This window comes from Halyomorpha halys, unplaced genomic scaffold (genome assembly GCF_000696795.3).
Source record: "Halyomorpha halys isolate HHAL.00 unplaced genomic scaffold, Hhal_1.1 Scaffold1549.1, whole genome shotgun sequence".
Lineage (NCBI taxonomy): Eukaryota > Metazoa > Arthropoda > Insecta > Hemiptera > Pentatomidae > Halyomorpha > Halyomorpha halys.
In genome coordinates, this window is record NW_027116341.1 from 119,900 (window position 1) to 142,811 (window position 22,912).

The 22,912-nt window shown below is 26.9% G+C and overlaps 2 protein-coding genes across 3 annotated transcripts in view; both read left to right on the forward strand.

The window, feature by feature from the left end:
- LOC106690011 (uncharacterized) overlaps positions 1–2,493 on the forward strand; it is a 12,596-nt gene extending 10,103 nt beyond the window's left edge. The window contains exon 6 of the mRNA XM_014435261.2: positions 2,256–2,493. Within this exon, the coding sequence (XP_014290747.1) occupies positions 2,256–2,297 (42 nt within the window). The 3' untranslated portion in view covers positions 2,298–2,493. The remainder of the gene's footprint in view (positions 1–2,255) is intronic.
- LOC106690010 (uncharacterized) overlaps positions 1–17,376 on the forward strand; it is a 49,615-nt gene extending 32,239 nt beyond the window's left edge. The window contains exons 1-6 of one of the 2 annotated variants that reach the window (XM_014435260.3): positions 5,752–5,907; positions 6,078–6,217; positions 8,071–8,148; positions 11,376–11,468; positions 11,543–11,739; positions 17,051–17,376. In XM_014435260.3, coding sequence (XP_014290746.1) covers positions 5,849–5,907; positions 6,078–6,217; positions 8,071–8,148; positions 11,376–11,468; positions 11,543–11,739; positions 17,051–17,092 — 609 coding nt within the window. In that variant the 5' untranslated portion in view covers positions 5,752–5,848 and the 3' untranslated portion in view covers positions 17,093–17,376. Of the gene's footprint in view, positions 1–5,751; positions 5,908–6,077; positions 6,218–8,070; positions 8,149–11,375; positions 11,469–11,542; positions 11,740–17,050 lie in introns of those variants that run through there. The other variant, XM_014435258.3, reaches the window with a different exon arrangement.
- Positions 17,377–22,912: the final 5,536 nt, after the last annotated feature.

Consider the following 22,912-nt stretch of genomic DNA (forward strand, 5'->3'; position numbering starts at 1 on the left):
CAATTAGCTATTAATTATCAATTATGTTTAATTCCATATCAATTAATTATTTTATCTAAAATTACATATTGATATGGAATTAAACATAATTGACAATTATGTTTAATTCCATATCAATTAATTATTTAAACACTACTGGTCTAAGAATCAATTTTTTCATTTTCACCAATCTCAGAACGATCTAGTAGTCATAAAAATGAGACTCTACAACCCAATTTGTTTTCAAATGTCTTCCTAATGTAATAATACTTTCAAATACTGATTCAACTCTATTATTAACTAGAGTGTTCAAAATGGATATAGTAAAGTTTTGAGGGCATATTAAGAATCAGGACAGATGATTTTGAGGAATATAGCAAACTGTACGATTGATCCCCAATTGGTTGTAGGATCATACATATAATGGAAACTTTTTGTAGTAGATTGTCCCTGAAGATGGCCGAATTGGCGAAACGTTAGACGTGTAAAAGAAATAAAGGTTTTGAGACTATAATTTGGATAGTGTTTTGAATTATTTATTAAAAGATTGCCAGTCTCAAGAAAAAATTTTAAGATTATAAATTAACAATAGTGTTCAAAATGGATATAGTAAAGTTTTGAGGGCAGATTAAGAATCAGGACAGATGACTTTGAGGGATATAGCAAACTGTACGATTGATCCCAAAACGTTCTGAAGTACAGACTGAAGATTAGTGGATTTATAGGGGAATAAATTATTAGAGAAGGGTTAGTATCTAATTAGTAATATATTAGAGTATAAAAATTAAAAACTATCTTCAGAGCATTAGATAGAGCCTCCTAAAGATAATTCAAAGAAAGTAAATAATAATAATAATTAAATAATAAATCATAAAAACAGAAAAGAAAATTTCAATCCCTATTTTCTGAAGAAACGTTCTAAGCCTAATAAGGCTCCTTTTCCCCTCAAATACATATGATTCACTTTTATGAATTCAATTTTGATGAAATACAAATTATGAAAATATTTTAAAAATAATATTGGTGTGATATGATCCAATTTATGTATTACCAATGGACTATGTAATGGCAGAAGATCGATAGAGACAAATATTCAGAAGAATAAGCTGCGTTATGAGATTTTATCAAGAGATAAAATAATTAAATTATATGTATTTTAAGGATCACACTGGACACTTGAGGGAACATAGATATACCATTTGTACTAAAACGTACTCAATGCCCTGTAAGATTGGGATTTACTGTGACTATAAATAGAAAGTTTTCAAAAAGTCAGTTAATGTGTAGCATCAAGGGAAATAATATTTATTTATAAATGAAAGATGGTCTGGGTACAGTAAAACAAAAACTCAAATAGTGATTAAATTATTTATATTGAGCCAACGCTTTGCCCCACGTTGCAGGGCTTCATGAGAGCTAAAAAAGATACAAACGCTTAAATGATGTAAACATAAGTAAAAAAGTAAATGATAAATTAAGAGGGTAAACAATGAAACGTAAAAGGTTAAAGGCAATAAATGATAACAGATAAAAAGAAGAAAGTACAAACTAAGAGATGGAAAAAGGGGGAAAAGAATAAAATCAACAACAAAGGAAGAAAATAAACGAGTGAACAGTTTTGACAGGATGTATTGACCTAAAACACTATTTTATGCCTTTCTCTGAGTTTAGGATGGCATGTAAGATCCTCAAGAATCATCTTCTTAAAATTATATTTCAATGGATAATGGTCTATAAGGTTAATTATTATTCACAACTTGTTCCTTATCAAATTGCAAAAAATAAACTACTTTGAAAGAGTTATATAATAAGTTATATTTGCCCACCACGATCATATTTCTTTTTTACGATCTTCCAAAAGGTTTTAACCATTACAAACCTATATATTGTAGGAAAAATATTTTCTATGATTGCTGGGATTCAAATATTTCATGAGTAAATTAATTATTGGTATTTCCTAAAAAGGTGAATTTTAAAATTTTGCTATGAAATGTGTACCACTACAACCCATGAAGGGTGAGTAGTTCACCCACAATGCAAGATCACACTCAACTACCAGATTTCTTCCCAATTAAGAGTACCCACTTTATAGAGATTGGATGAGCTCCAGGAGGGCTTCTGAATCCACAGGGCTGACTCAGGGCTACAGTGAAACAGAAAATAATCGGAGGAGAGTTACTAACACAATGCCTTACCAATTAGCTATTAATTATCAATTATGTTTAATTCCATATCAATTAATTATTTTATCTAAAATTACATATTTTTTGTTTCAGAAAAGGTACGAACTGAACTTCATGAAGAATGATTTGATATAAAAATGTCACACCATGAATAAGGTGTGAAAATTATGAGAACAGTTTGTTGATTTACTAATGTACATTTGTATTTCTTAATTTATTTTTCATTTTTGAAATTATTAATTGATATACACATATAAAACAGTATTAATTTAATGGAATCCTTTTTATTTTTATTATTGAAATATATTGGAAATTAATTGTTTGTCCTTAATTTCCAAAATATATATAGTGAGAAAGAAGAGAAATGATTCATTATCATTATTGAGTATCTAAATTATAGTAATATGTTATAAAATAATGCCTTTTTTGATGACTTATAAATCCAGACTTTATTATTCAGAAGATACAATAAAGAACAGAAATCATAATTAATCAATTTAAACAATATGGATGATTGACCAAAAGTGAATTGTCCAAATTACAATTAAGAAAAACAATTTAGAAATAGTTTCAACTATTTATTATGGCCAACATTTTAATTTTATACTCTAATATATTGCTAATTAGATACTAAGCCTTCTCTAATAATTTATTCCCCTATAAATCCACTAATCTTCAGTCTGTACTTCAGAACGTTTTGGGATCAATTGTGCAGTTTGCTATATCCCTCAAAATCATCTGTCCTGATTCTTAATCTGCCCTCAAAACTTTACTATATCCATTTTAAACACTCTTGTTAATAATAGAGTTGAATCAGTAAATGAAAGTATTGTTACATTAGGAAAACATTTGAAAACAAATTGGGTTGTAGAGTCTCATTTTTATGACTACTAGATCGTTCTGAGATTGGTGAAAATGAAAAAATTGATTCTTAGACCAGACTATAAAGACAGGCCAAGTCATCACAACATCAGAAAGCAAAGGTATCATATCTAGGATGAAGTGGAACAAAGAAAGATTCAACACCAGAGATACGAGTTAAAAATGGTGAAATTTCCAGCAAGAAATTCGAGGTGGTTCCAACTGGATCTTACACCAAATTTACTACATATATTATCATGTAAAAACATTTATAAATATCATTAAAAAAATAGATAAGAATTTATTTCATTAAAAATGATGATTTGCATGACCTTTGGGTTTAAATAAATTTATTCACTGAGTTGTTTTCATTTTAAGGAAATGAAAAAAATAAAATTATAATTATAATTATAATTAGTAGTAAAAATTGATGAGACTGCCAAGTAAAGGTAGGGGGAATAAAAAATGGTGGCTGTTTCAAAACGTTAAAAAAAATTAATTTTTTATTCGGAGCTCTATATCTTTAAAACTACCATAACAATAGAAAATCATTTAAAGTAGAGTAAATTTGCAAAAATTTAAGCCCTAATAGAGCTATTTATGTTGAGTAGTTCTCGAGCTTTTTAAAAAGCAACACTTCATAAAAATGTTGTATTTGCTAAAATAAATTGATTTATAGTTGTTCGGACAAATTAATATTCATATGTGAATATCATAAAAATTACTACTTCTATGAAGATATGTGTCATATACTATTTTATAGTAAGTTAAATTTCCTTTATTTTGAGTTTTGGGAGACATATGTGTGTCTTATGGGTTTAGAGGTATATTTTTTGAAAAATACAACATTTTAAACGAACAACTTGAAATCAACATTTTGTGAATTTATTTTGTCAAATATCATAAAAACTACTACTCATAAAAAGATAAACATTATAAACTATTTTATAGTAAATTTAACTAGCTTTAATTTGAGTGCTGACAGACATCTGAACGTCCAATGAAAATGAAAGGTAAGATATAATAAGAAAAATTGAATGTTGTAAATAGTAAATGAAAAGGGTAACAGTAACAGATAGATAAGAGAAGAAATATTAAAGAATTAAAGAAATATTGACCGCACCCGGACCATATTCCATTCATCTATACACACGGTCAATCAATAATCTTCCAGTAAAAGGTAAATAGTTTTGATGCGGTCAAAATAACTCAAATAGTAAATAAAGTGTTTATAATAGGCCAACATTTCACACCTTTTTGTAGGGTTTCACAAAAATTCAAAGATACAAACAACTAAAATTATGTAATGTATGTTTAAATGTTATATATGTTTAATGAATGTGTTGGGGCAAGGGGTTTTTCTTGAATGAAAAACTAATATTTTCCCCAGAGTAAAATATTCGGTTCGGGTATAAAAAAAAATAAACGGTTAGAAAAAAAAAAAGCGAGGACCTGAAAAATAAAAAACCCAAAATAATGAAGAAAAAAAATGAAATAAAAGAAAATATTATTCCACAAAATTTAATGGTGTTAAAACATAAAGAAATAAACAATAAAAATGAATTATCCTACCATTATGAGGACGATGCATCAACAGGTAGCCAACCTATTCTAACCATAGTGGGAGGTCAAGTTTTGATTCCATGAAGCCACCAGTAACAGACTCTCAGGCATGTTATATGTTATATCGTTTTAACATGCTAAATGAAAGAAATATTCCTCCATTTATATTATAATAAAATAAATTTATTATATTTACACCCTCAGTCCGCCTAACTGCACAACAACCCCTATTTAGAGAAAGGCCAAAATTAGCTATAGTTGAAATTAATAGCTAAAATTGCCCTGAAACGACCCTTATTCATGAATGAACCATTGATAAATAAATATCATATCCATAACAACTTTAGCTATTAGTTTCAACTATAGCTAATTTTTGCCCAACTCTGCCCCCATTTTACAAATAATACAATTGTTAATTTAATAGTACTATTTTAGTTTTATTATTCCAAAGTATATGTAAAATGAAATATTATACAGTGATCACAAAAAACATTTTTATATAATAGAGTGATGATAAATAAAACTTATTCTTATACAGTTTTATTTTTGTAAAATGTGGGCTAAATGAGGTCCTAAGGAAATTTTGGAAATTTTTGATAGTTAATAATTTAAAAATGAATCTTATTAAAAAAAATACAACAATAACGAAGTTTATCATAATAAAAATTAATTATTTCAGAACTCGAAAATTTATGACATATCAATACCATAATGTGCCCCTTAGACCCAATGTGGGTTAAATATCAATCTTATACTAATATATTTAGTAGTTTTTTTTAAATTATGATTGCTTTATTATTTTATTGATTTCATAAAGTGAAAATTTTACTACTCCAGCTAGGTAAAACAAATTTAGTTTAAGAAGAAAATATAAATATTATCATAAATCAAAATTTCTTGTCTCAAAAAAAAAAAATTCAAATTAAGATTTGTTTAATATAAAATTGATATATGAACTTAAAGACAGTGTATATATTTTTTTCTTGTATAATTTGAACTATTTCAGATTGATAAAATTTTTAACTTTATTTTAACATTATCAAAACCATATCCAAAGTATCTCTTATAACAATAAGACAGTTATCAAAAATACATATTGGACAAGATATTAAAATAATGGAGACTATGAGTGCATTTTTGATAAAATATTGGACAATAGATGGTGGGGAGCAATCAATCTCAGTGTTTCTGCCTGCTACTGTTATATATAATCAGTGTTTACTATTCAGTCTCTGTTCTCAGTTTCTAAGTAACACAAAGATATGGGCAGATACTGGATCATTTTTTGGGCTTTGCTCATCACAACTTGCTTCATTAAACAGTAAATAAATTTAAATATCTAAATTGTCTAAATAATTATTTTTTAAAATAATTAGAAGTAGTAAATGTTAAATTTTATTACACTAGGGAAGAATAAAATAAAAATTAGAATCAATCATTTATTAATTTAAATAATTCTTATATATATTAAATATTTACTGTATACGACAGGTCTGAAGGAAAAGTGGTTCAGCAACAAAAAGCAAAAGTCGTTCAGCAACCGGATGGAAAAGTCGTTCAGCCACCAGAAGAAAATATAATTTTATTAGGAAATGGAACATTTCAACTTGCGGATAATCTCACATTACAAGGTAAGAAAGCAGTAAAAGCATAAATTATTTTTTGTAAATATTCTAAAATGAAATCTCATTATTGAGTGATTTGAAGGAAAGAATCATTTCATCTAACTACACTATATTATATAAATTGACAAGCATAATTAAATTAGTATTTTTTAAATAAAGAAACTTTAGTAAGCAAAGAAAGAATAAATTCTAAAAGAATTGAATAATAATTTTTAAACATAAGAAAGTTATTGAATAACATTTTTTAAAAAATAATATAATCTTGATTAATCCATCATTTTGGCTTAAGTCTTATACTTAAACTTAACCAAACAATAATGTTTTTAATCTCATACTCATTTTTAAGCAGTAGATTTTTTATTTAAAAGCTAATATTCAATAAATCCAATTTGCCTTCTTTCATGATAAGTTCCCCCATTTGTCACTCAAATAATTTCTTACTTTATCCATTCTAAATCCTCCTACTAGAGTTCTTCTTTTATCAGCAGTTGTAAGAACAAGAACTCTGGCAGGATACACGAAATGTTGACTTCCAAGGAGAGGGCACAGTCAGAAAGTCGCTGATATAAACTAATCTACTCATTTGATAACTTAAAATCATGTGACAATGTATGTTTTTATGGAAAATGATGTAATGATTTGCAAAGAACATTAAATCAAAAGACACATTAGGAAATCACTTAATTTTATGATATTATTACAGATAGTTTTGTAATATCTGAACAACATTTATTATTTTTGTCCTTTATTTTAATTGTTTGTATAACATTTCCCAAGAAGCTCAAAAAAATTAACTGTATATATTTAATATAAACTAATTTATTTTTTATTTTATTTTTTATATAATATTAACCAATTTAATTTCTTTCCAAAATTGCAATTTTAAATATTAAATTTATTTCCTGAACATATTTTACTTTAAAAAAAAAATGATAAAATTTCTCATTTATCCATTTAATAATTTTAAATTATGGAACAACTTACATTTATAAAGAAAAGGAGATAATGATTTCTAAGGAATTTAAATTAAAAGACTCCAGCAAAAAAATTACTTATTTTTTAAATATTATTACATATATGTTTGTAATATCTGAGATGCATTTATTATTTTTGTTTTATATTTTTATTGTTTTTTTATAACATTTATGAAACATATTTCCCATGAGGCTCAAAAAAATTTACAGTATTTCAATAAATGTGCAGTCTGTGAATTATATTTAAATTTTATTATTATTATACAAATTACCATCGTAAATTTCTATTACCTAATCTGAATTGCATAATGACAATTATAATCAATGTGATATTTGCCATGTGGCATTATGCCTTGACAATTTCAAATATTATCATGTTGTTCAAAATAATTTGATTCCATTCTTCTTATTATCATTTATATACAATGAAGTAAAAATTCTTTATTTATGCAATATTGCTTTTATTTTTCATATTTTGAAACATTTTCATTTAAATACAAACAAAAAAAAATTTTGATCATAAGAACAAATTTTTCACTTTTCTGTGTGATGCAAATGAGTTAGAAGAAATTTATAGACTTTTTACAAAATGAGCATTTAATTGTAGCATTTCCATTTACATGCACTATATCTGTATATTATTTTGTGCATTTTAAAACAAAGATCACATTTTATGCATATGTACTTTCAATTTAACTTTCTTTTATCTCAATTTTGTTTTTCCTCCCTCCTTCTTGATTCCCTGAACTCTTACTATTTAAAATTTTTATCCTCTAGTCCCTTGAGTTTCAAATTATTGAGTCAAACATAATGTGAAGGAATTTCGAGCAAACCTATTTTTTTTTAAATGATCATCAAGTTCATTATTTTTTGTTTTTTGTTAAGGTTTCATGCAAGAATGTACAACGGAAGCTAATATTTTTCGGTGCTGTGTTGGATTTCAAAGCACAGTCAATATGACAGGTAAAGTAAAACAAAACTATTACAAGATGGTCTGGGTATGGTCAACATAACTCAAATTATAAATGAATTATTTATTACGAGCCATTTTGCCCCACTTTGCGGGGCTAAAAAAGATACCAACATAAATAGACAATTTTTAAACATACTGTTAAAGCCTCAAGTTTAAATTATTTTTAACTTTTTTTTTAATCATTTACTTTCCAATTGGTATTTATTTTTTGTAAACAATAAGTTTATTTTATTTTTTTTAACTATTAGTTATTTTGAAATTAAAATATGTTTAACTTTTTACATAAATAAGGGACAACTAGGAGATTGTGGCATTATGTTTTGTAATATGAGAAAATAGTTATTTTTATATGTAAATGATTTTAATTATGTTTTATTTTGTATATCAACGTTAAATATTGTTTATTTGTTGTGTTAAATCAAAAAAGCAAGCTAAGCAATTTTCATTGTCTATAATATGTTATTCAAAACAAAGCCAAGATAGCGGCGCGAGTCCTTTCAAAAATCCGTTGAATCACGGCCATGTTGAGTAGATTCAAATATTTTAACTTCCCATCATAATTGAAATTACAATACATTTAAGAAAAAATAGGGTAATTGTTTACCTCAGCTCCCCCAAAATGACGGAAGTCCATTTTTTCGAGTGGCAGTCTCGAGCTGAGCCGACTATGGACGACTTAGTGTTGGTTACGAAATAACCATCCTTCAAGAGGGACAATTTTTGTCCCTGCTCATTTACTCCTTTCTCCCTTTGTTAAACTTCTTCTGACTTATAAATACTTTTATAATTTATACGTTTACTTACTTCTTCTAACTTATAAATATTTATTATACATTAGAAGAACTAAATTACATTACTTAGACTCTGTAACCTGAAAATGGATCAGAAGCATTTATTATATATGGTATTTTTTTAATAAGAAAAGAAAATCATTTAATAGTTAATCTGACTAGAATAATAAGGTTCTCTTGAGCTGTAAGTTAATAAGAATAAGAAAATTAATCTGAATATAATAATGAGGGTCTCTTGAGCAGTAAATTAATAACAATAACAAAAACTTTTTATAACAAAATCGTGAGATACTTTTTTTGTAATCTTTTTATTTATGCCCGTACCTGTCAAATACAAAATTGACAATCAGCAGACTGCCTGACTGTTATATTAATTGAACAAATAGCATATTAGTCCACCCCTAACCATCTTCTCCTCATATATATTATACAGGGTCAACAATCTTCTCATGATTTTATATTTTATATTTGTTAAAGAGGGAAAATATAAAGGAAATATGTATTGGGTTTAAATGATAAAATTGTATTTATATATATGGATAAATAACGGGGACAAAATGAATAAAAAAAAGGATGTGTTACCATCATTTATTTTAAATGTACAATACCATGCCTATTTATTATTAGAATCAAAACAATAGTCTAAATTGGTATAAATATGACATCAAAAGCTTAAATAGTTAGTGATTGTTTTATTACTGATATCCATACATTTATAGCATTTAATATGACTTGTGGTAACACCATAAGTTCCTGTCTATAGATAATTTGTTTTTTAAATATTTTTCCACTACAGATGAAAATATTGATAGAAAACATACACGAGTTCATTTCATTTCCAGTTGGTATGTTAGATTCATAAGTAAAAAGAAAATCAAAACAAGTGAATAACTTTAATGATTTTTTCCCAATTTATTTAAATCAGATAACCCAATAACACAAAAATAAACAAAGGAATAATTTATGCAAGATAATGTTTTTCATATGTGAGTTATTAGTGTATTTATAATATTATTTAGGTAAAAATGAAAACAATAACAAAAATAGTTTTAGTTCCTTACAAATATATCATTTAATATCTTGAGATAACTATACGAAGTTTCTATAAATTATCAGGTTTATTGAGACTATTGAAAACCAGGAAAAGTTATGTACACAAAACAATTAAACCCTCAAGAAGAGTAGCACCTGTATTTGACAGGTGCGGGCATAAATAAAAAGATTTAAAAAAAAGTATCTTACGATTTTGTTATTGTTATTAATTTATAGCTCAAGAGAACCTTATTATTCTAGTCAGATTAACTATTAAACGATTTTCTTTTCTTATTAAAAAAATACCAAATAAAATAAATTTTTCTGATCTTTTTTAAGGTTACAGATTCTAAGTATTGTAATTTAGTTGTTCTAACGTATAATAAATATTTATAAGTTAGAAGAAGTAAGTAAACGTATATATTATAAAATATTTATAAGTCAGAAGAAGTAATAGCAACTGCTGCCGAAAATTGTGGTGTATTATAAGCTAACCTTTAACAAAGGGAGAAAGAAGTAAATGTGCAGGGATTAATTGTACAGAATAAAAATTAATAATTATACTATTAATTTTCTATATTATATATAATGTTATATTCAATATAATTATATTAATTATTTACTTTAATCATTCTGTTTATTTTTTTTTTTTTATTCATTGGTTTTCTTGTTCATTGTTGTTAGCCCTGATGAAGGCTAGAAATTCTGGCTGAAACGTTGGTACTATTAAATAAGTTTTTTTCAACTTGTGTTATTTCTGACCGCACCCTTAATCATCTTCTCATCATTATTACTTTTTAATTAATTTATTATTGTCATAATGGTAGGATAATTCATTTTTATTTGTTTATGTTTTAACACCATTAATTTTTGTGGAATGATATTTTCTTTTATTTAATTTTTTTTCTTCATTATTTTGGGTTTTTGGGATTTTTATTTTTCAGGTCCTCGGTTTTTTTTCTAACCGTTTATTTTTTTTTATACCCAAACCGAATATTTTACACTGGGGAAGATATTAGTTTTTCATTCAAGAAAAACCCCTTGCCTCTACACATCCATTAACATATATAACATTTAAACATACATTACATAATTTTAGTAGTATGTATCTTTGAATTTTTGTGAAACCCTGCAAAAAGGTGTGAAACGTTGGCCTATTATAAACAGTTTATTTACTATTTGAGTTATTCTGACCGCATCCAAACTATTTACTTTTTATTAAAATAAAATTAATTTCATTTAAATTTTATTGGTTATGGAAAATCAATATTTCAGTAATATATAGATATGAAGAGGAAGAATTAATCATATATGATTACTGATTAAACATTCCTTATTTTTTCAAGTTCATGATATCACTATGTATAAATTTTTATTAATTTATTTTTTTAAAGCTTGCATTTCTGTTGAATACTTGAAAGATGAATATGGTTTTGAAGTAAATGTCACAGTTGCTGGCTCAGTTATTTATAGTGAAAAAGTTTCAGGTCAGTAATACAATTTTTAAATTTGGTAAATAATTAGTAATCTTTACTAATATGTTTGTTTTATATCATTACAGCCAAAAACCCACCTCCAATTTGTTACCACATACCATACATGGCGAAGATAGCTGATGCTTGCTTCAGAATTTATGATTTGGATATTAAAAATAAAATTCTTACAGGCTGTGCCAACATTGAAATTCATATAGAGTTCTTAAAATCTTTGAAATATCGTTTAGGATGTTTTGATATACCTGTGATTTTCAGCAAGAAAGTAAGCAACTCAAATTCAGATGTAAAACCTATTAGTACAAGAGCCAGGAAGAAAAAAAGGCAGTTATCTCAACCCAATTTTTGATTACTTTAATTGAAACTATGTATAATTACTAGTCAAAATTGATACGTCTGCGAAGTATAGGTAGGAGGAATAAAAAATGGCTGTTTCAAAACCTTAAAAAAACATTCATTTTTCATTTGAAGCTCTATATCTTAAAAACTGCCAACAACACTAGAAAATCTAAAAGAACATTATATAAAGAAGAGTAAATTTGCTGAAATATTAGAACAAATAGAGCTATTTACTAATGGTTCTCGAAATATAGCTTTTTAGAAAAGCAACATTTCATAAAAATTTACTGTAAGATTAGGAGTTAATGAATTTATTGTGGGAAATCATTATCTTAGGAACCATAACAACGTATAAATGTTTGGTCTCAAAAGCTAGTTAAATTTACTATACAGTAGTTTATAACGTTTATCTTTGTATGAGTAGTAGTTTTTATAATATTCAAAAAAATAAATTCACAAAATGTTGATTTCAAGTTATTTGTTTAAAATGTTGACTTTTTGAAAAAATATATCTCTAGACCCATAAGACACACATATGTCTCCCAACACTCAAAATAAAGGAAATTTAACTTACTATAAAGTAGTTTATGATACTTATCTTCATAGGGGTAGTAGTTTTTATGATATTCACATATGAATATAAATCTGGCAAATGAAAATTTGTCTGAACAACTATTAATCCATCTATTTTAGCAAATTCCATGAAAACTACTACTCCTACGAAAATAAATGTCATAAACTATTTTATAGCTCATTAACCTAGCTTTAATTTGAGTGCTAATAGACATCTGTACGTCAAATGGTTTTTGAAATATAAATTTTTCAAAATAAATTCACCACCTACTGATCTTTCAGTACATTCCATGCAACATTTTTATGAAATGTGGCTTTTTAAAAAGCTATATCTTGACAACTATTAAACATAAATAGTTCTATTAGGGCTTAAAGTTTAGCAAATTTACTCTACTTTGAATGATGCTCTTTCAGATTTTTTATTGTTTTTAGTATTATTAAAGATATAGAGTTCCGAATGAAAAATCAATGTTTTTTAAACGTATTTAAACAGCCACCATTTTTTATTCCCCCTACCTATACTTGGCAGACTCATCAATTTTTACTAGTAATTATACATAGTTATAAATTAAGTAATAAAAAATTGGGGTGAAATAACTGTCTTTTTCTCCTCTTGGTACATTCTTACATTCTTCTTTGTACTATATAAAATTAAATATATCTTCATAAAAATTTAGAGCATAAGTATAAATTATTTATGGATGCATTCCATTAAAAATGATAATTTTCAAGGTCACAAGTACAAACATTAGAAATGTCATAGTACTTAAATAAATCTCAAAGAGAAAAAAGTTTTATTGTTAATTAAAACAGTTGTTTCATGGCCCACTTTTATCACTTTTTAAAGTCTCCTGTAATACTAAATTTTTTGGAAACCTCAAGCTTGTAACTAAGTAACTGATGATCGATTGCTGAAATTGTCATCAACCTTAGCTCATGTAAATTGTTGATTATAATAGCTAAATGAAAGTGAAAATAAAATAGAACTAAGAAAAATAAAACATTTTAATTTTTGCCCGTTTGGCACACTTGTGACAATTTTAAAATACAATCATTTTTAATTTTCAACTTAAAAATTTCAGGATCATCAACTTATAGCTTCCTCCTGAAATTTTCTCCACAATTTTATTTTTTTCATTTCCTTAAAATGAACCCAACTCAGTGAATAAATTTATTTAAACTCAAAGGTCATGCAAATAATCATTTTTAATGAAATACATTCTTATCTATTTTTTAATGATATTTACAAATGTTTTTACATGATAGAATATATAGTAAATTTGGTGTAAGATCATAATGGGGTGATACCAGCATGTTGAGAAACTACCCATTGGTAATATTTTTACCATAGAAGGTCTCGAGGCCTTCTTGTTTTCAGGAGCATCGGAGGATTGCCAGGAATGGAAGAGGAAGCAAGTTTAGAAACTAGTAAATTTTGGTGGTAAGAGAGTTTATAATGGAACGATTGATATCTGGTTCAGGCTAGATAGGTTACATATACAATTAATTACAATAACAATTGAAATTTATGACACCAGTGATATTTCAGTAATCTGTTTAAAATTGAGGTATTATTTTTTTTCTCATTACCAATATTCCTCTACTACTCATTTGTCTATTGTTATACCATCAAGATACAATTTTTCGATATCTTAACACAAATGTTCACTTGGAATTTCTAATTCTTTAATTTTGTTGTAACCCATTTTCAGCTGCCAATTAGAGAACTTGTGAAAGCGTCTGCTTCAGCTCTCATATTTTTTTTTTCAATTCAATTTTGTACAAATTTTGGCCATACCTCATAGTTTCTCAAACATGTATCCAGAATTTATTTTTACCTTTCTCTATTACTGGAAGAATTTGTCGAAAATAAATAAATTCTGAATGATTTTATGTAGATAACCTTTTTTTATTTGTTCTTTTTTTTGCAAAAAGCATTCTTCATCAGTTAAACTCAATTTTTCATGACCCATTTTTATTATTCTATCTTATATGTAAAATAAAATATTATGTAGTGATCACAATCAACTTTTTTATATTATAGAAGCATAATAAAAAAAAAATTGTCTAGTATCAGAGTTGAGCAACTATGAAACTAATAGCTAAAATTACCATGGATACGATATTTATTTATCAATGGTTCATTCATGAATAAATATCGTATCCATAGCAACTTTATCTATTAGTTTTAGCTATAGCTAATTTTTACCCATCTCTGTTTAGTATGTTTCCATTTTCATTACCTACTATTATTATTTTTATTTATTTTGTTTTGACCACTAAAGTCATTTACACATTTTCTAATTGATAGAAGTTAATGAATTACAGAATCTAATTACCTTTATTTTATTTTTAATATGAGATCATCCTTGTGAGCCTTACATTATTATAACAATTAGATTCATTTTTTTTTTTTTGCCAAACAATTGATAATGGAGGGGTGAGTATAGTCTCATACTGTCTTTTTCCCTATTAACAATGCTATAACTATTGAACAACTGTGAATGATAATGATGCATTATAAAAAATAAAAATAATTAGTCATCCAAGTACATCCTCTTACACAGAAAATAATTAAATTTATGCTATTTATTATTGTAGACATTAATATTTTTTAAAAATTGATAAAGTTGTCCTATCCGAGACCTTCTTTCAAAATCTCCTGTAAATCTGTAGAAAATCTTTGTGACTCATGAGCTATTTTTTTAGGAAAAAAAGGCCAAATGGTGAGGTTGCTTCTGCTAAGGCGAATAGAAGTGGATATTGGTGCATCTTCTTTTTTCATGAGAACAGTTGGAACCAACTCGAATTTTTTGCTGGAAATTTCAACATTTTTTACTCGTATCTGGTGTTGAACCTTTCTTTGTACCACTTCATCCTAGATATGACACCTTTGCTTGCTAATGTTGTGATGACTTGGCCTATCTTTATAGTCTGGTCTGCGAATCAGTTTTTTCATTTTTGCCAATCTCAGAATGATCTATTAGTCATAAAAATGAGACGCTACAACCCAAGTTGTTTTCAAATGTTTCCTTAATGTAACAATATTTCCAAAAACTGCTTCAACTCTATTATTAACAGGGGTGTTCAAAATGGATATAGTAAAGTTTTGAGGGCATATTTAGAATCAGGACAGATGACCGAGTGAGGACAATTTTGAGGGATATAGCAAACTGCACGATTGATCTCAAAGCGTTCTAAAGTACAGACTGAAGGAAATGTTTAGTGGATTTATAGGGGAATAAATTAATAGAGAAATCAGGAAAATTAAGGCACAAATTAAGATACAGATTACATACAAGGCACAATATTAAGATCATCATTCAAAATTCGGGCTCAAGTTGCCAAGTTCATGGTTCAGTTAAGGAAAGCTAACAATATATTAGAGTATAAAAACTATCTTCTGAGCATTAGATAATTCAAAGAAAGTAAATAATAAACAATAAAAACAGAAAAGAAAATTTCAATCCCTATTTTCTGAAGCGTAATAAGGCTTCCTTTTCCATCAAATACATATGATTCACTTTTATGAATTTCATTCAATTTTGATGAAATACAAATTATGAAAATATTTTAAAAATAATATTGGTGTGATATGATCCAACTTATGTATTACCAATGGGCTATGTAATGGCAGAAGATCGATAGAGACAAATATTCAGAAGAATATACTGCGTTTTGAGATTTTATCAGGAGATACAAAAATTAAATTGTATGTATTTCAAGGATCACACTGGTCACTTGAGGGAACATATATATGCCATTTGTACTGAAACGTATACAGTATCCTGTAAGATTGACATTTACTATGATTATAAATAAAGTTTTCAAAAAGTCAGTTTATGTGTAACATCAAGGGAAATAATATTTATTTATAAATGAAAGATGGTCCGGGTGCAGTCAAATAAAGGCTCAAATAGTGATTAAATTATTTATTTTGAGCCAACGCTTTGCCCCACGTTGCAGGGCTTTATCAGGGCTAAAAAAGATACAAACACTTAAATGATATAAACCTAAGTAAAAAAGTAAATGATAAATTAAAAGGGTAAACAATGAAATGTAAAAGGTTATAGGCAATAAATGATAACAGATAAAAAGAAGAAAGTACAAACTAAGAGATGGAAAAAGGGGGATAAGAATAAAATCAACAACAAAGGAAGAAAATAAACGAGTGAACAGTTTTGACAGGATGTATTGACCTAAAACACTATTATATGCCTTTTTCTGAGTTTAGGATGGCAAGTAGGATCCTCAAGAATCATCTTCTTAAAATTATATTTCAATGGATAATGGTCTATAAGGTTAATTATTATTCACAACTTGTTCCTTATCAGATTGCAAAAAATAAACTACTTTGAAAGAGTTATATAATAAGTTATATTTACCCACCACGATCATATTTCTTTTTTACGAGCTTCCAAAAAGGTTTTAACCATTACAAACCTATATATTGTACCCACTTTATTGAGGTTGGATGAACTCCAGAAGTGCTCTTGAATCCACAGGGCTGACTCAGAGCTACAGTGAAACAGAAAATAATCAGAGGAACTCGGGTCCTCAAAGTTACTAACACAATGCCTTACCAATTAGCTATTAATTATCAATTATGTTTAATTCCATATTAATTAATTATTTTATCTAAAATTACATCTTTTTTGTTTCAGAAAATGTACGAAGTGAACTTCATGAAGAATGATTTGATATAAAAATGTCACACCATTAATAAGGTGTGAAAATTATGAGAACAGTTATGTTGATTTACTAATGTACATTTGCATTTATTAATTTATTTTTCATTTTTGAAATTATTAATTGATATTCACATATAAAACAGTATTAATTTAATGGAATCCTTTTTATTTTTATTATTGAAATATATAGGAAATTAATTGTTTGTCCTTAATTGCCAAAATATATATAGTGAGAAAGAAGAGAAATGATTCATTATCATTATTGAGTATCTAAATTATAGTAATATGTTATAAAATAATGCCTTTTTTGATGACTTATAAATCCATACTTTAGTATTCATAAGATAGATTAAAGAACAGAAATCATAATTAATCATTTTAAACAATATGGATGATTGACCGAAAGTGAATTAAAAGGGATTTGTCAAGATTGCATTTAAGAAAAACAATTTAGAAATAGTTTCAACTATTTATTATGGCCAACATTTCAACCTATACTGCAGGTCTTCATCAGAGCTCGGATGGTCGTTAATTGACGATGTATAGTATGTAAAAGAGAGATGGTCTAGGTATGGTCAAAATAACTCAAATAGTAAATAAACTATTTTTTATGAGTCAACTTTGGCCCTAGATAAGATAAAATTTATTTATTTGAACAATAAATTTTGTTTTCTAAAAAAAAAAGTAACTTTTTTTCACCAGTTTAGATTACTGGAGAGTTCAGAGTACCGAAGTTCGGATTAACGAGATTACTGTCTAGTTATATATACTGTAATAATTTTTTTTTTTAAATAAAAATAAAAAGAATTTTAATCGTTTTTTAAACTTTCTTCAAATATAAGAGATAATTTGGGTTCAAATTAAGAACTTTAATACTAAATAGATAATTGAATTTTATTATATAAAAAGAAAACTCTTAATCTCAGGGCGTGTTGTTGCTAGGCAATCAGAAACAGGCATTTACAATAATTACAATTAATTAAATTAATATCTATTTTACAAATGTATTTAAATTTAGTTATAACAAAACTAACCAAGTTCACAATCTTCTTTTGATGATCCTTGGTATCTTCTTTGTTTCCAATGTTATTGTCCTAGCGTCCAAAATGGCTTCCTACTCTTGCTGGACAGAAATTCATGAGGACCTCCTCATCCTGTGGACATCCTTTCACCTGCGCGACCACACAACGAATGCTCCCTCCAAAACGAAAACCTGCCTCGAGGTTACATGTAAACATCGATTGTCGCACAACAGTTAGGGATTTTTGCAAATGATTTACTTTCTGAATATTATTCTCTAGCACTATTTCTTGACTTCTATTTTTTCTTAACTTTACTGTATTTTCAATTATGATGGGAAGAATTAAAACAGTTTTTATGATATTTGAATCTGCTCAACATGGCCTTGATTCAACGGACTTGTCGACTGAAGAATACGTACCGCCATCTTGGTTTTGTTTTGAATAACAAATTTGTTATGGACAATGAAAATTGGTTTTTAGATAAACAAAACAAATGAACAATATTAAAATGATACATAAAATAAAACATATTAAAAACCCTTTATACATCAAAATATACCATTTACTAAAAAAGAGCATATTACAATACAGTCTAGTTATATTGCAACTGTAATATAATTGTTTACACATTTATTTATTATGAGCCATTTACTACTTATTATGAGCTTATTATGATTAAGATACTTATAAATACTATCTTATTAAGATACTTATTATGACTTACTATTTATTATGAGTCAACATAAAAAAAAAAAAAAAGATAAAAAGAAATATATAAAAAAAAAGTACAGACAAAAAGACGAAAAATAAAAATAAAATAAAAGTCAAGAAAAAAAAGTACATAATTAACAAAGGGCAACCAGCTTACTGAATGGAGGTAAGCACAAGAGTAAGTTGAGGCCATATGCGATGAACCAACACATAGGGGAGTGGGGGAATTGGTGGTAATTAAACAAACACGTTAAAACTGAAAGCAAAATAATATAAAATAATGTAGAAATAAAGCTAACATTAGGTAGGGAAATTAAAGAAAACATTTAAAAAAGACAGACACCAAATGGTAATACATATGTATATATAAAGTTATATAAAAATATGAACAAATAAAATGGAATAGAATTTAAAAAATAGATACAATAAATATAATATAGTGAAGAGAAGATAATATACAAAATTGAATATAGGTACAAAGGTGTAAATTTATATAATAAAAATATTAATTATAAAATAATAAATGTAAGTATCAGATGAATATAGAATACAGAAAAAAAGATATAAGATAGATAGCAAAGTTAAATAATTAAAAAAAAAAATTAAATATAATTATAAAATTCAGATAAAATATGTAAATATAAGATTAAAAAAAATGGATTGTTAGCTTCGGGACATAGAGAGAAATTAAAAGAAAAATAATAGTATTTTGAAAAGGCCGGTAGGTCAGAGAGATATACTCTTTATCAACTTTATGATTAAAAGATTTTTGTTGTAAATAAAAATTTAAAGATTCCGTCCGATATGAATCGTTTTTCATAGTTGGGAACATAGTACAAAAGGCCAAGAAGAGAAAAAAGACAGTTTTTGATTACTTAATTGAAAACTAGGTATAATTAATAGTCAAAATTGATGAGTCTGCCAAGTATAGCAAGGAGGAATAAAAAATGGCGTCTGTTTATCTGTACGTTGTGTTGGTAGTATGGTTTCTAAGATATAGATTTTTCAAATTAAATTCACTAACTACTAATCTTTCAGTATATTCCATACATTGTTATGAAATTTTAAAATTAAAATTTTATGATCTTTTAAAAAGCTATATCTCGAGAACTGTTAGACGTAAATAGCTCTATTATGGTTTAAATTTTAGCAAATTTAATTAGCAAGGGCTCATAATTCAGCAATTTTACTATTCTTTAAATACGGTTCAATTGGGTTTTTTACTGTTGTCGATAATTTCACAAGCAACATGAGAAATTATCCCAAAAGTAACAAAGACTCGAACTGTATTACTCATATTTCAACAATTTTACTGTTATTTAAATAATGCTCTATTGGTTTTTTTTTTTTGTTGTTGTTAATAATTTTTATGATACGGAGCTCCGAAAGAAAAATTAATTTTTTTAACGTTTTGAAACAGTCGCCATTTTGTTTTACGTACCTATATTTAGCAGACTAGATAGATTTCTCAAAATAAATTCACTAACTACTGATTTTTCATTGCATTTTTTATGAAATGTTGCTTTTTAAAAAGCTTTTTTTTGAAAACTAACTATTGAATATTTTTTCTAAACAACTTTAAATCAACATTTTGTCGAATATTATGAAAACCACTACTCCTATTAAACGTAAATAGCTCTATTAGGGCTTACTTCTTAGCAAATTTACTCTACTTTAAATGATGCTCTTTTAGGTTTTCTATTGTTGTTCGTAGTTGTAAAGATATAGAGCTCCGAATAAAAAATTAATTATTTTTAAAGTTTTGAAACAGCCACCATTTTTATTCCCCATACCTATCACTTGGCAGACTCATCAATTTTGACAAGTAATTATACATAGTTATCAATTAAGTAATCAAAAATTTGGGTGAAACTGCCTTTTTCCTCCTCTCTGGCTCTTGTACTATTAGGATTACTCCAATGAACTCTACCATGCTTTGCTAGTGTTATTTTTGAGGATATATATATTTATATATTTTTTTTTTTTAGTAATCCCAACTTTTATTTTTCAGCTCTAGGCCATTTTTGGGTCACCCAGCTTATTTCATATATAGATAAGCTGAAGTAAAAATAAAAATCGAGTTTTGTCCGCAGTACAAATGTCTCCTCTTTTTAATCGTCGAACTTTATAAATAAATTCGATATATTTGTTTTGTATTAATATGTATTTTATTGTTCAAAGCATAGCGCCTCGAATAAGATTTAAAATATTACGAACGTTCCATGTTGCCTGATGTACTTATTCATTTCCACTATCTAATGAGTTGCTATTTATAATCCAGCTCTTGAATCCTGTTCCCTGATTGGAGGAGAGTCAATATTTTCAATGCTAAATCTAACTTGGCCCAGTAGAGGGGGGAAGCTGATCGCAGCTTCTTCGTGTCTGCTCCTCGGCTGTGTTGATGCCTGTCCTTCAGTTAACGCAGTCCTGAGTTAGGCGAAAAGTATTCCATCGACGAGAGACGAATCTATTTTTATTCGGAGCGTGTATTCGTAAATGTTTTGCAAGAATAGCCTTTAATTCGAATAAACATGCGATTAAAAACTCCGAATACTTTTGTATTCGAATAAGTACAAGAGCCCTAATTTTTGTTTACATTAATTAAAACTTTGTATGATTACTAGTCAAAATTGATGAGTCTGCCAAGTATAGATAGGGGGAATAAAAAATGGCGGCTGTTTAAAATAATCATTTTTCATTTGGAGCTCAAAAAACCCCATAGAGGATCATTTAAATAACAGTAAATTGCCGAAATGTGAATCCTAATAGAGCTATTTATGTTCAATAGTTAGTTTTCAAAATATAGCTTTTTAAAAAGCAACATTTCATAATAAATACAATGCAAAATCAGCAGTTACTGAAATTATTTTGAGAAATCTATATTAAAATAAATTAAGAATATATGAAAGATGAGAGCATTAAGGATTTTGGACTGTAAGGATTTAGTACAAGAGCCCAAGAGGAGAAAAAAGACAGTTATTTCACCCCTATTTTTGATGTTTAATGAAAACTATGTATAATTAATAGTCAAAATTGATGAGTCTGCCAAGTATAGGTAGGGGATATACAAAATGGTGGCTGTTTCAAAACGTTAAAAATAATTAATTTTTTTTGTATAGGAAGATGGTCAGGGTTGCAGTCAAAGGAGAAACAAAAATAGTTTACAACTAAGGCTGTACTATCAGGGTTGTTTAGAGCAAACAGGTTCACCCCGAATTAAGCCCTACAAAGTGGGGCGAAACGTCGGAAAATAAATAGTTTTAAACTATTTTAGTTTCTCCTTTGACCGCAACCCTGACCATATTCCTATACATCAATTTTTACGGTCAACTATATATACATATATAATTAATTTTTTATTCGGAGCTCTATATCTTTAAAACTATCAACAACAACAGAAAATCTAAGATAGCGTCATTTAAAGTAGAGTAAATTTGCTAAGATGTAAGCACTAATAGAGCTATTTACGTTTAATAGTTCTCGAGATATTTTGCTTTTTAAAAAGCAACATTTCATAAAAAATGCAATGAAAAATCAGTAGTTACTGAATTTGTTTAGAGAAATCTATATCTATAAATTAAAGCTAATTTAATATACTATAAAGCAGTTCATTGCGTTTATTTTCGTAAGAGTAGTAGTTTTCATAATATTCAACAAAATGTTGATTTCTAGTTGTTTAGAAAAAATATTCAATAGTTAGTTTTCAAAAAATAGCTTTTTAAAAAGTAACATTTCATAAAAAATGCAATGAAAAATCAGTAGTTACTGAATTTATTTTGAGAAATCTATCTAGTCTGCTAAATATTGGTACGTAAACACGAAATGGCGACTGTTTCAAAACGTTAAAAAAATTAATTTTTATGTCGGAGCTCCGTATCATAAAAATTATTAACAACAAAAAAAAATAACCAATAGAGCATTATTTAAATAACAGTAAAATTGCTGAAATATGAGTAATAGAGCTATTTATGTTCAATAGTTAGTTCTCAAAATATAGCTTTTTATAAAGCAACATTTCATAATAAATACAATGAAAAATCAGCAGTTACTGAAATTATTTTGGGAAATCTATATTAAAATAAATTAAGAATATATGAAAGAT